General features: G+C 31.2%; 2 protein-coding genes across 4 annotated transcripts; one reads left to right on the top strand and one right to left on the bottom strand.

Annotated features, from left to right (window-relative positions):
• Positions 1-218: 218 nt before the first annotated feature.
• LOC120180025 (acyl-protein thioesterase 1-like) lies at positions 219-4,244 on the top strand. The gene is made up of 6 exons (XM_039185463.1): positions 219-243; positions 2,270-2,344; positions 3,128-3,278; positions 3,374-3,453; positions 3,834-3,929; positions 4,027-4,244. Exons 1-6 carry the CDS (start codon positions 219-221, stop codon positions 4,110-4,112), a joined length of 513 nt encoding a protein of 170 aa, XP_039041394.1. The 3' UTR covers positions 4,113-4,244.
• A 1,667-nt stretch (positions 4,245-5,911) lies between these two features.
• LOC120180022 lies at positions 5,912-8,464 on the bottom strand. 3 transcript variants are annotated; one of them, XM_039185458.1, is made up of 3 exons: positions 8,273-8,464; positions 6,132-7,247; positions 5,912-6,054 (listed from the first exon to the last, which is right to left on the bottom strand). In XM_039185458.1, the coding sequence occupies exon 2, from the start codon at positions 7,223-7,225 to the stop codon at positions 6,242-6,244; it is 984 nt and encodes a 327-aa protein (XP_039041389.1). In that variant the 5' UTR covers positions 7,226-7,247; positions 8,273-8,464; the 3' UTR covers positions 5,912-6,054; positions 6,132-6,241. The 3 variants fall into 3 exon arrangements, with proteins under 3 accessions (XP_039041389.1, XP_039041390.1, XP_039041391.1); XM_039185459.1 differs by having other exon boundaries at positions 6,132-7,286; positions 8,274-8,464; XM_039185460.1 differs by having other exon boundaries at positions 6,132-7,257; positions 8,274-8,464.
• Positions 8,465-15,631: the final 7,167 nt, after the last annotated feature.

Genomic DNA, 15,631 nt, shown 5'->3' with positions numbered 1-15,631 from the left:
TGTGTGTGTTTTTTTTTGTTTCGTTTTTGTAGGGATTTATAGCATTAAGAGTCCCTTTTTCGTTCAATTTAGAGTTTCATTAGGATAGAAATACATGCTTTTGGTTGTTTTTGAATCCTATGAAATTACATTGTTGGGTTAATTGTTGATGTTGCTGGCAAAAGTTGTTTCCCACTAGAGGATGGTTTCTTCAAATTGGTCGAAGTCCACGGCGGTTGATGGCTGTTGAAAAACCTAAGACTGGTCTCTTTTTTGGGTCGTTGGATTGGTTGCATATCCAACGATTCAGAATCGTGCGACGCTTTTGTTTGAATTAAAAACCCTAATTCGCTAGGTCAGGCGAACTCGGGTCGGGTTGGTGATGAGCTCCTGGCCGGGTCGGTATGCTGGGTCAGGCTTGCCCGCTCAGTTGGGTTCCCTACTGGGCCTCGTGGACTATTGGACTTGAACCTATTTGGACCAAAATAAAAAAAAATAATATAATAAATAATAAAATATAATACATGAAAATGTTTTAAAAATATTTTCAAAAATTATATATTATATATATTTTCAAAATGTTTTCAAAAACTATATATTATATATATTTTTTCAAAATATTTTCAAAATCTATATATTATATATATATTTTTAAAATGTTTTCAAAAACTATATATTATATATATTTTCAAAACATTTTCAAAAACTATATATTATATATATATTTAAAATGTTTTCAAAAACTATATATTATATATATATTCAAAACATTTTCAAAAACTATATGTTATATATATTTTCAAAATATTTTCAAAAACTATATATTATATATATGTTTTTAAAATGTTTTCAAAAACTATTTATTATATATATTTTCAAAATTTTTTAAAAACTATATATTATATATATGTTTTTGAAACGTTTTTTAAAAACTATATATTATATATATGTTTTCAAAATTTTTAAAAATCTATATACTATATCTATATATATTATAAAAATTAAAAAACCCGACGAAAATGAGTGACTATAATATGTTTTTAACATCTTCGTGTCTTTTTTTTTCGTTCTGTTTGGGTGAAGCAAGAAATCATTTGGCCCCATGAGGCCATGCTACTATTTCTATGAATTGTTATTCACAATAAGAAAGTGAGCACCTTCAAGATATTATATTTATCTTCCTTTTAAGTATTTTTTAGAAGTTCCCTCTCTGTTAGTTTAATAATCTTGCATATTCTTCAAAAAAAAAAAATCTTGCATACTGATGAGATGGATGCTATAGTTTTTTTACTTAGTATTGGGGGCTTTTTGGGTATATAAACTATACAGAAAGCTCATTTTCTCTATGCACTTTGTATCCCTGTAGTATAGCGCTGTTTCTATGCTGCTAAGCAAGTTGTCGGGAATTAATCACTGCATGCAAAAGAACCACTTTCATCCATATTGTTTTCGGATGTTTGGCAAACAACTAATAGTTAATAGTTTATTCTAGTAGCTGGTTTGATCAATTGATTTGAAAAATTGAATTGATTAACTGTTTATATAGAAGTGTTTGGTAAAATTTAGCTGATAGCCGATATTGGTAAAATGACAAATAAGGGTGGGATACATTTAGTTGTTAAATACATATATGTTTTATTATACTTTAGTCTTTATTATGATGAAATTATTAGGATAAAATGCTTTTGACAAGAAATTAAAAATTCCTAAAGAAAATTAGTGAATATTTTTAAAAATTTTGAATATATTTTTAAAATTTAAATTTACAAATATTAACCTTGTGAGATTGATACATACTATTAACCTTCTATAAAATATCAACACTATATTTTTTTCTACTTTCATGTTTTGCTATATTTTCTTAACTAAATATATTTGAGAATCTATAATTAAAAAATAGAATAATAAATAAAATTTCACTAAAATATATTAGGATAGAGGCTATTTCATTATATTAGGTTTTATGACAAGAATGTAATTATGAAAATAATAAGGTCAAATATGTCATTTAACATCTTATTTTGTAATAAGTTATCCCAAACCGCTGAATTTTCTAACGTTCTTATTTTCGGCTTATTTTGCATAATAAGCTCTATCAAAAAGGTGTTTACCAAACACCCCCTTGATGAATTTGTCTCGAGTTGCTATTTGTATACAAGGGTTGCACACAACGAGTTAAAGCTGATAATCATTTAATACCTGTTGATTTTCAGTGGTTTAGTATTCAAATTGCAAGTCACTTCATCTTCATGTTTCAATGTTTCGTATCATCCGATATTAATATATGCAGTCTCTTATGATGTAAAGGCTTTGGATGCTGCTGCAGCTCATGTTGCAAATTTGTTATCAACAGAGCCCGCTGACAGTATGTTTCCTCTCATCTCTTTTATGAGGGTTTATGACACTATTTTCTTCTCTTTTTTCTTTTATTTTGGGTTTTGGGTGTTGGGGGTGGATGTTTTCCATTTCTCTTCCGAGTATTTAGGTATTAGTGCATTGTAGACATTTGTAGTTTCTTTCATAACGAAAAATCACGAGGAAAGATGTTTTTACCTCACGTTTATGTTTCTCTATCTAGACAACAATGGCCCGCTTTTTTTTTTTTTTTTTTTAACAAGGCCTTATATTTATTGGCATTCTTATAAATGCCCGTAAATCAGGGATTTAAATTGCAGTTGCAACCACGTTTCCAGTCGCATTGCATTTATAGCGGTTGCGGATATAACGGATGCTATTGCTGTGATTGCGGATATCGCGGTTGTGAAATTTTTCTAAATGAGTTGATTTAAAAAAACTGATTTTTTTAAAATTAAATAGCGGAAAAATAACGGAATAGCAGTCTGCTATTGCCGCAATTGGCCGCTATCCGCTAAATTGTGGCCGCGATCTACCTTTATTGGTGTGATTCCTCTCTCACACTGCTATTTTCCGAGATAGATACAGCTATCCGAACACTATTAGAATCCCTGCTGTAAACAATGACCACTTTGTTAGAATTTGTTTACATCTAAGTAAGTTACTGCTCGATTAGTTTGGCTTACAGCCAATGCAATGCTGCATTAATCTTAGTTTTCGGTTCTAGCAGTTTAAATTTTAGTTATGTAATTGTTTTTGACATTGTTCTGATCCTAGCTTTCTCAAATTACAGTTAAACTTGGTATCGGAGGTTTCAGTATGGGTGCAGCAACCTCTTTATACTCCGCGACCTGTTTTATTCACGGAAAATATGGAAATGGAAATCCATATCCTGCCAACTTGAGCGCAGTTGTTGGACTTAGTGGATGGCTTCCATGTTCAAAGTTGGTTTCCTACACTGCACCTTCTCATACGACCTTAATGCTTCTGCTTCCCCCGATTTGTCTGGTTTATTGTTATAAATTCTGTTCTTTTCTAGGACATTGAAAAGAAAAATAGGACAGGAGGAAGCTGCAAGACGCGCTACATCCTTGCCCATTTTGCTATGCCATGGAAAAGGTATTTATAGTTGCCTTCTTTATGCAAACTATAATTGGATTATGTATGGTGTTCTCTATTACACAAGAGGTGCTGCAAACATTAGCACCATTTATCTTGATTATGAAGTAGCAATGAGATATAACAAGATGGTAAAGAGACGAAGTAATACATTACTCAAGGAATATAACCAACCGAACGTTTAGTTTCGACTTCATAATTTCAGAAGCAATCCCAATTTTATAGACTTGTTGATTTAACCAGCCAAAGTAGTGATATGAAACCTATAATGACTGCTTCATAGGGATCGATTTTGTAAGAGTGGTGGAACTAGCCCTGTGTTTCATAGTTACATAAATACTTCTGTTATTCTAATCTTATGTAATGTGTTTGAGTTGCAGGAGACGAGGTGGTTCCATATAAATTTGGTGAGAAATCTTCTCAAGTACTAAGTTCGAACGGATTTCAGAACACGATCTTCAAATCATACGACGGGTACGGATTTTGAGATTCTAACAATTGAAAATTCCAGGTTTTGTTATGTATTCAACAATTTATCGACTTGAATCGAGTACTTGTATAAACAATATTGGCTTGGTCACTATACTATCCCGGAGGAGATGACAGAGGTCTGCGCTTGGTTAAATTCGAAGCTGCGGTTCGACGGTAAATCAACTTAAGTATGTAATTTGAAGAATGTTTTATTTATTGGGAGGTGTTTATGGTATAGTGAATAATTTTCCATGCCTGGATTGATAACTTCTCTTGCTACTTTGGCATATTGCTTACTTATTGATAATGGCATCGGCCTTCGCTCGTCAACTTTTGTAGTTTGGAATATTATTGTTTGGAATGCAATCGATACCGTTGTGAAAATTTCACTGGAAAAACTGATCATTATGAAATGGCATGCTGAAATGTATTCATATAATTATCCACACTAGAATATAAACCTATACCCACCATAATTTTGCATTTTTCCCTTTCCTCCACTGCATAAATTAATGGATTAATTACATCATATGTCCTCAAGCTAACACTCAGTCCTTTTTTTTAACTTTTAAATATTTCAATTTTATTTTAAAATAGGGTAAAGTATAGAAATGGTCCCCTAACTATGAATATTGTTTTATTAAGTCCCTCAGATATTAAAAGTTACAAAATAATTCTATGACTATAGAAGGCTGCTTTATTGAGTCCCTCAATTATTGAAAGTTAAAAAATGTTCACTCGATTATGTTCCAAAGTCGTTCTTTTCTGTTGAGAAATTGGTTGTATTATGAGTCGAATGTTAACCTACTGAAGTTGAATATAATAAAATATGCTCTCAGAATACTGCTGTATTAAGTCCCTCAGATATTAAAAGTTACAAAATAATCCTCGGACTGTAGAGTGTTGCTTTATTAAGTTCCTCGATTATTGAAAGTTAAAAGATAATCACCCGACTATTCATTATGTTTCAAACTCGTCATTTTCTGTTGAAAAATTGACGGAATTATGAGTTGAATGTTAACCTAATGATTGTGATATGATAAAATTTGCTCTCAGAATTTCAAATGACTATCATATCACAATCATAATGTTAACGTTTAGCTTAGACAACTGTCAATTTTTTAAGGAAAAATGATGAGTTTGCAACACAATGAACAATTAAGTGATTATTTTGTAATTTTTAATAGCGAGAAACTTAACAAAGCAACATTCTATAATCAGAAGATCATTTTGTAATTCTTAGTACTTGAGAAACAATACCCTATAGTTAAGGACTATTTGTAAACTTTACCCTTTAAAATATAACTTTCATTGTAACTAATCTCAAACTTCTAAACATTTTTGTATTATATGTATTTTAGTCACACGTCCCATACTAATGTTTTGCAATATATATATTTTGTAATAGTATAATCTAACATAAATAAAATTTTAAACATAAAAAATTATATATAATGAATAGAATAAAAATGAAATCATTTTTTTAGTTTTTATTCCAAATAATAATTATAAAAATGTGATACAACATTAATTATTGTTTACACCATATTAGATATATATAATAGACATCAATGTTGTTTAACAATTTATCAACAAAAGACATAGTTGGGAATGACATAGGAACGTTCAAAATTTTGAGAACTGATTTAAAACGAATTATTATTTAAAGATTATAGACCGATTTAGAATTAAGGTCAAATTCTGAGGACGGATAATGAAATTAACACAATAAATTCAGATAATAACCAAATGTATATAATATTTGAGTCTACAAAAGGGTTCGAATTTGCATTTCCTTGGGTGAATTCACTTGACATAATATTTTCTTTCCACTTGTTGAAGAATATTTTTAAGGAAATGGCAACCAAGAATATTGATCTGAACATCATCATACTTTAAGTATGAACAATAACCCTTTATATCTCAACAGTTGAAAGGAAAAAAAGTTGATATTATTGCAGTCATAGAGTGCAAGAAAGAAATAATGGGTATGCTTACTGAATGAGTTAAGTTCCAAGATACAATCACTCATTTGATCCTATCCAGCAACTTAGACCAAATATGTTCCATGCCGCGCGGAACAGATACAGACACTCGGGCAATGGACTTGCATTTCTCTTCCACTCCTACCTGAAACACAAAAAATCAGTCAGTTCAGATACACTCATCAGCCATACAAGGTGTAGATTAATGAGGGTGACACTTACAAATTGAGACTTTCACATGCAAACAATCAACTGATTATATTAAATATACAATCACACTATCAGTGTCATTGTTGATCATCAGGAGTCGTCCGTCTCCTTACACGGCGCCTCTAGGAAAACAATCCACCATCTGAAGACGCATTGTCCCCATCTCTGGTATATCCACTTTCTCCATCATAGCTTTCGCCCCAGAGTCTGGTAGATCTTCTCCTAGTACTTGATTGAGCTCTCGCCCTTGATGCCCGAGACAAGCTGCTGCTCCTATGATTAGAACCTGGTCGAAACACTCGAATTAGGAAAAAGACAGTGAGCCAACTTCCATCATCAATTGGCATAACATTGTCATCAGTCCTCTCATCCCCAAATGAAGACAGCAGCGTGCTGAGCAAGTCCCTGAGGTCTCTCTGACGCTCCAACCTTCTCCAATTTCGCTGTCGCTCAGGGTCAGCCTCTGAAGGGCGCACAGAAGGGTGTTCAAGTTTTGCATGCTTCCTTAGGTCTTTATAAGCACCAGTAAAATTACATGATTCAGACGAACAGCTTCTAGATTTGGCATTCATGAAACAATGAGCAGGCTCTACAACAACCCAATCTTTTACCTCGCCACGACACAGAGGACATGCTAATTTTGAAAGCACCCGGTTCTCAGACGAGGCATTGAATGGGGTCGAGTTCCCTTCCTCAGTTCTTTCTTCCTGCAAATCAGTGGTAGTTGATACTGAATTTGCAGTAATGGTTGGTGATAAATTAGTGGTTACAAGTTGAGCTTCTTCTTGTTGAGGATCTTCTGCTGTTGTTGCTAAGGTGTCCATAACTGACTTGCAAAACTGATCAAAACAGTTTGAGTGGCGATAACTTGTATCACACATGTATGGACGACAACCCTTCTCATGGGAAGAACATATGAGGAGAACCGCATTGTGAGGATGTTCCATACAGATAGGGCACCTGGCATCTTCCCATTCCTTTATATTTTCCTCAGTTTCTGAAGGGACTTTAGATGAAGATTGGTGACTATAGCTGGAGCTACATGAGAAGGGAGATCTCCTACACCTATCAAAGGATATGGAGCGATCTCTTCTTTCCTTCGGCATGTTAATACCTTTGATGTACAAAGACTAAAATGCTAAACGACTAGACTTGAGAAGGCGGAAACTGAACAATTGAAAGTAAAAAAAAATGACATAAAATTAGTTTTACATACATACGATTCAGCAAAAAAGTAAAGGAGCTGAGGCTTAGAACAAAATAAAACAAAAAACAGAATCCTGGAATATTATAAATACAATGTATTCAAAATGAAAAATAGAACTTCACAAATGTATCATAGAATTTCAAGGGGAAAAGGAAATATATTGTATATTTAAAACCAAATTTGCACAACACCATATAAGCTCTAGCAATAGCAGATAAATGTTACAAATAAACACTGTCTATAGGCTTAACAGGATTCTATTTTCCATAGCAACTCTAAAGCTCAATTCAAAATCTTACAGTCTGTTTCCCATCTTCTTGCTTCTTTGCATCACACTATTGTCTCAGACTCCTACCTCACATAGCTTCTTCTCTTTGCATAAAAACATACTTCTTACAGACAACTCAAACAAAATAAAGCATCCATTAAAAAGAAAAGAAAAGCCAGTGTCTACACAGACCTTAAATGCCAAAAGTACCCTGCATAATATCTTCCCACATACCTAAAAAGTTTAATGCAAGATGTAGAGATTATCAATTTTCAATACAGAAAATCAATTCTAATATCCCAAGCATCCCTAACAACAAGCACTGAAAATTGAAATTCTTAACTTCACATTTCGTAGAATTAGCTATTCAGTTCTACCAACTTATATTAAATTCAAGGCAAACACACAAGAAATTACAACAAAATTGGAGGCGGTAATAAACTAACAAATAAAATTTCTTGAAGTTGTAAAGTTTAACAAATTAATACACCCCAAATACGAAATAATCAAGCATTAAGCACACTATCCCTAGATTAAAAAAGGGGTCAACGTCGTCGAATCAGAAGCTCTTAAGCGATCCAAGAAGATCAGGAAAGAAATCGAGGGTACAATCGAACACTTTGAAACTAAAAAAAAAAAAGAAAATAAAATTTAGAGATTTTTGGAGTAAGGTTATTACCAGCAACTTCGACCACAACTTCAAGGATTGATTTGGAGGCTAAGATCCTTTAATCCAAATCCAATTTTTTCTAATACGAAATGATTAAATTTGATAAATTAGGGATTGGAAAAAGGTGAGAAGAAAAGAGGTAGAGGCGGCCTCTTACGAGTTTCGGTGTGTGTGTGTTTTTTTTTGGCTCCATTAGAGGAAAAGAAGTAGGCGCATTCGATATAACGATTATTACCTAAACTATCATTTCTATTATATGTTTTAATATTTAAATTTTAATTTTTTAAAATTATACTTAACGTTTAGTTTTCATTTTATTTTAGTATTTTTCGTTAAAAACTTAACATATTTAATACATAAAGTATCAATTTTGATCCGTTTTAATACATAAACTTTTAATTTTTTCAAAACCTAAAATTAAATTTTGAATGAGGTATTAAAATGAAATAAAAAATAAAGTTTTTAAAGGCGGTGTACTAAAATGAAATAAAAACTAAACCTTAGATATGATTTAAAAAAATTAAAAGTATAAGTACTAAAACAGACTAAAACTGATTATTTAGGTACTAAAACATAATATATATATACATATATACATATATACATATATATATATATGTATGTATATATATATATGTATATATATATATATGTATATATACATACATATATATATATATATACATACATAAATGTATATATACATACATATATATATATACATACATATATATATATACATATATATATATATATAGATAATGATAATAATTTTATCGTTAAGTTTTCAAATATTAATGATGTGGATGTAATGTGTGTATATACATACATACATATATATATATATATACATACATATGTATATGTATGTATATATATATATATATGTATGTATGTATATACACACACATTACATCCACATCATTAATATTTGAAAACTTAACGATAAAATTATTATCATTATCTATTTATTATAAAATGTTACTGAATTATTAATTTGGTTTAAGGGTCACAAATGTTCCTGTAATAGATCAAATTTATCAATTTTACTCTTATCGTATTTTCACATCAATTTTACCATCGAAGTTGTTTAATTTCGTCAATATCTACCTCATATTGTCTTGACTAACAGAACTGTTAATTTTTACGTATGTGAAAGCCAACTGTTTCCACGTCAGATGACTGAAATTGTGATTTTTCTATTTTTTCCTACCACCCCAAGACGGGAAGTTATGCTGTGAGGCAGTTAAAATACGGCTAAAAAATGGCGTGACTGGTTAAACAAGTGATCGGTTAAAATCGATACCGGAAATGTTATATGATTTTACCGGAAATATTATTTGAGTTGGTAATAAAAACTGTATTAACTGATTACGTTATCGTCATATGTAAAATACGCCAAAAAATATAGACGATAACATAACCGATTAATTACTGGAAACATTATCAAGCACAATAACATATTAGGTAGCGATTATATAACGTAATAGGTAGCTCATTTTTAAAGCTGACGGGGCTTTGGAAATCTGACGATAACATAATCGGTTAATTACTAGAAACATTATCAAGCATAATAACATATTAGGTAACGCTTATATAACGTAATAGATAGCGCCTTTTTAAGCTGATGGGGCTTTGTAAATCCGACGATAACAAAATAAGTTAATTATTTAATTTGTTATTAGTATTATCAACATATTAGGTAACGCCTAAAATGTCACCAAAGTTTAAGCTGATAGAGCCTTAGAAATCTGACGATAACATAACCAGTTAATTATTGTAAACATTATTAAGCATAATAACATATTAGGTAGAACTTATGTAACGTAATAGGTATCACATTATTAAAGCTGATGGGGCCTTTAAATCCGATGATAACAAAATAGGTTAATTACTTAATTTGTTATCAGTATGATCAACATATTAGGTAACGCCTAAATGTTAACAAAATTTAAGCTGATGGAGGTTTAGAAATACGATGATAACATAACAAGTAGTTGTTATCAAGCTTTATCAATCAACATATTATCATGTACATTGTTTACGCATATTATAATGATACCGATTGACTTTAACCGTTTTCATTGGAAATTAATTTATTACTTTAAAGTAATAGGTTTCGAAATTATAAGTATAATATATATATATATATATGTGTGTGTGTGTGTGTGTGTGTGTGTATGTGTGTGTGAGTGGTGTGTGTGTGTGTGTCGATACATTTTACATGCATATTGTTTGAGCCTTTAAGTGGAATTAACCAAAGTTAAAACTGATGGAGCCTTAGAATCGACGATAACATAACCGGTTAATTACTTGATTTGTTATCAAGATTTATCAACATATTACCCTGTACATTGTTTACTTATATTTTCATGATATCGATTGGCATTAACCGTTTTCATTGTCAATTAACCTATTACTTTAAAGTAATAGGTTTCAGAATTATAAGTATGGAATATATATATATATATATATATATATATATATATATATATATATATTTTGTGTGCAAATTGTTTGAGCCTTCATGTGGAATTAAAGTATCGAGACCGATATAACAAAATATTGATACATATATAAAAGTTTACGCTATTATCATTATACCAGTATAATTTTACCTTGTACCTTGTAAATTTAATTATTACTTCTACAAAGATCTTTATATATAGGTTATCAAAATGTTGAATTTACACATAAAGACATCTACAACGCCCTTGAAGATGTAAAGCAAAGGAAATCATCAAAGGGATGTCAATGCACTAATTGCTTACTTTTAATCGGTACTTGGAGTGTCGATACTTGGACCTTTCCATATGTTCCCTTGTATCGTGTACTTGAACCTTGCCAAACAGTTTGTAGAATAGAGTCTCCTGTAAATCGTGGCCGGAATCAATTCTGTAGTTGGGATTATTCAGGTTAATCATGTTAACTGCATAGCCAATAAAACTCCCTTGTAGGGTCCAAATGGTAAGCTAGGAATTGGTAAAACAAGCTTTCTTTGAGGGTTTAGGGACTGAACCCCTCCCACGTAAGGAGTGTATGATTGAACATCATATATAATAGTTGTATTCAGTTTTTGAATAATTGTTCTTCATTGTATATAAGGATAGTTGTAATGATATCCGTTCACGTTTCGAAACCAATTAGTTAGATGCATGTAGTACCCTATATCCTCGAGGAAGAGGATAAGAAATCTAGCACTTAAAGATTTACCAAGAGCGGTAGCTTTTTCTCTGCATGAAGACCGAACCTAGAATCAACATCGCCATTATGCCCATAATGCTCAAGAGAACCTGCTGAATGAAGGGATATGTACACAACTGCGAGTATTTTAGCGGAGTAGTTGGGGTTTCCAATAAAATGCTCGTAGTTGTGCACAAATCCTATCATTCGACAGGTTCTCATCAGCAGTATATGCATAGTGGCAAAGTTGATTATAGGTTCGGTCTTCATGCAGAGCAGAAGCTACCGCTCTTGGTAAATCTTTAAGTGCCAGATTTCTTGTCCTCTGCCTCGAGGATATAGGATACTTCATGCATCTAACTAATTGGTTTTGAAACGTGAACGGATATCATATGGGATATCCTTACATACAATAAAGAACAATTAAAGAACTGAATACAAATATTGTATTTAATGTTCAATCATGCACTCTTTACCTCGGAGGGGTTGAGTCCCCAAACCCTAAAAAAAGCCTATCTTACCAATTCTTGGCTTACCATTTGGACCATGGCCTCCAGGTTTTATTGGCTATGCATTCGGCATTATTATCAGCTTCCTGTATCCTTTGACATTCAATCATACTGTAAAGATTTGAAATTTGTAATCAATTAAAAGTTCTTAAATACTTTAATTCAATTACCATTTCTAGAACAATTATAGGAATACATTGATACTTACTGGAAGTACATATATCCACACAGTGGTTGCTTTCAATTTTCTTCAATGATCATACTTTCGGGCTCCATTTCAAGGTCATCATCTTCGCGAACAAAGATTGAACTTTCAATCTATAATAAGTCCATTTCAAGGTCATCATCTTCGCAAAGAAATGCTTATTTAATTCGAAAACACCAAACTCAAAAACCTAACCCCTATTTTAGAATACTATAATACTTAAGAATTAGGGTTTCAATAACATACATTTTGATTCGATTGCATCAACAAACAAACAACTACGCTTCCAAAAATACGCTACTACTTTTTCACAACAACTAACTTCCCTCGATCTCTAAAACTATTGTCATCTTTTATCTATTTCTCTGGATTAGGGTTTTCTTTGTAACCATATATGTTATTTATATTGAATACTCTTACATAAGTATCAATACTTTTATGTATGGTATCGATACTTTCGAGACATTTCATTTTTTTCAAAATCGGTAGTTATTTACCGTTTTTTTCATATTGAAACCGATTTTATCAAATTTTATCATGTTATATTGTTATGTATCGATACATGTGTCATAGGTATCGATACTTCCTACGTGCATCTAGTTTGGGAAGCATACTGGACAAAAAGTATTGATACATATACCAACAATATTGATACTTTATGTAAGCATATTTTGTCATTAAACCAGTATATTTACAACTTACATTGTATATTTACCTATTACTTTAAAGTAATCGGTTTCGAAGTTTTAAGAATCGATACTTTTCATACGTGTATCGATACTTTATAGACGTAATTATGGAAATCGGTTTTGTCAAAAAGATGAACCTGTTATGTTATTTAAATTTAATCGATACCATTACCCTTACATAAGTATCGATACTTTTGAGACGTTTCATTTTTTTCAAAATCGGTAGCTATTTACCGGTTTTGTCATATTGAAACCGGTTTTTATCAATTTTTAACCTGTTATATTGTCATGTATCGATACATGTGTCATAGGTATCGATACTTCCTACGTGCATTTAGTTTGGTAAGCATCTTGGACAAAAAGTATCGATACATATACCAATAGTATCGACACTTTATGTAAACATATTTTGTTATTAAACATGTATATTTTTACAGCTTACATTGTATATTTACCTATTACTTTAAAGTAATCGGTTTCGAACTTTTAAGAATCGATACTTTTCATACAAGTATCGATACTTTATAGGCACAATTATGGAAACCGATTTTGTCAAAAGGATGAACCTGTTATGTTATTTATATTTAATTAATAACATTACCCTTACAGAAGTATCGATACTTTTATGTATGGTATCGATACTTTCGAGATATTTCATTTTTCAAAACCGATAGTTATTTACCGGTTTTGTCATATTGAAACCAGTTTTATCAATTTTTAACTTGTTATATTATCATGTATCGATACATGTGTCATAGGTATCGATACTTCCTACGTGTATCTTGTTTGGGAAGCATATTGGACAAAACGTATCGATACATATACCAAAAGTATCAATACTTTATGCAAACATAATTTGTCATTAAACCGATATATTTTTAAATCTTACATTGTAAATTTAACTATTACTTTAAAGTAATCCGTTTTGAAGTTTTAAGCATCAATACTTTTCATACGTGTATCGATACTTTATAGGCGCAATTATGGAAATCGGTTTTGTCAATTTTCAACCTGTTATATTGTCATGTATCGATACATGTTTCTTAGGTACCGATACTTTATCGGCGCAATTATAGAAACTGGTTGTTTTCATTTTCAATCTATTATATTTAATCGATTGTTTAAAATTTTTACCGCTTTCTCAAATTTTAACCGGTTTAGAAATTCTAAGTATGGAAACTTTGTTGTCGAGATTATAAAAAATGATACTTTAATAATATGTATCGATACATTTACATGCAGATATAAAATACATTAATAATTGGTATTGATATTTCAAGAATCCTCAAATATAAATATAGATACGTGTAGTATGTGTATCGATACAGAGACGTAAATATGGATATAAAATCCTGACCAATCAACCAACAACGTTTCAAATATCAAATGTCGTTATATATTCGGAGCAATCAACCTAAATGAAACGTGAGGGAAATCCCAACCATCATAATTTTAAGTAACAAGTAGGAAGATTGGATATGTGAAGAATGCCTTCTGGATAGTATCCATTTCATCCAGCTCATGAAGATGGGAGATCTGTAAACCAAAACCGTGTAAGAGAAACATAGCTGGTGTAGAAGCACCTGCATATTTAAAATCTCGAAGAAAATCCATTTGGTTCTCAAACATTTAAAGCATCATAAGCATATCAGACTTATGATTTGGGTGCTACACGGGAAATGCAACAAAATATAACAAAAAATTCTTGAGAATTAAACACTATATCTTTTAATAATAATATTAAATAATGGAAGATACACATGTAAATCATAAGTACCGGTACTTGGAATTTCAAAACCTATTACTTTAAAGTAATAGGTAAATTAATAATGTAAATGGATAAAAGTGCTATGGTATAATGAAAATAGTCGTAAATGACAAATTGAGACGCTTTTCATGTACACCTATTATCATTGCACCAGTAGAATTTTACCGTTTACATTGTTAATTTAGCTAAGTATCGATACTTTATACATGTGTACCCTTCAATTATTATTATTATTATTATAAGTTGTAGCCCTTAATTATCGACATTTTTAGTTGCCCTTTATTGCATTTCCCGTATACCACCCATATCATACGTCGGAAACGTTTCTAACGCTTTAACTGTTTGAGAACCAAATGCATCACTGTTGAGATTTTAAATTTGCATATGCTTCTACATCAGGTGTGTTTTTCTCTGATGGTTTTGATTTAGGGTTAACCTATCTCAATGAGCTGGGTGAAATGGATAATATCCGAAAGGCATTGTTCATATATCCAATCTCCCAGCTTGTTCCTCAAAATTATGAAGGTCGAGATTTACCTCGCGTTTCAAGTTGGAAAAAACAATGGAAATTAGAAATAATCAATGATAACATGCAAATTGTCTAAGTTAATAAACATTGAAAAATGTTGTTGTTACCTTAGAAATGGAATTTGATGTAATCTCCTCTGATGCATTGAGAAAGTTGTTGTTTGAAGGGAACAAAAGCTCTATCTCATATTTATAGTGGAACCAAAATTTAAATTTAAATTCAAACTCAATTTGAAATTTAAATTGAAACTCCAATTAAAATTGAAATGAACATGAAATGCAGTCTTAAATTGAACATGAAAATTGCATAATTGATTCATACTGTTCAAGTAACATGCGTTATGTACCATCAAGCCGAGAAAGAAAATACTGATTCAGTTCAAAGCTGAGTTGATGGGGTTGTCACATGGGAATAAAACTGTGACATGGAAGAGAAGAGGAGATAGTTAGATTGTTATCTTTGCACTGCCCCATCTGAATGGAAT

The sequence above is a fragment of the Hibiscus syriacus genome, unplaced genomic scaffold (assembly GCF_006381635.1).
Source record: "Hibiscus syriacus cultivar Baekdansim isolate YM2019G1 unplaced genomic scaffold, ASM638163v2 tig00112487_pilon, whole genome shotgun sequence".
Lineage (NCBI taxonomy): Eukaryota > Viridiplantae > Streptophyta > Magnoliopsida > Malvales > Malvaceae > Hibiscus > Hibiscus syriacus.
This window is presented reverse-complemented; position numbering and strand designations above follow the sequence as displayed.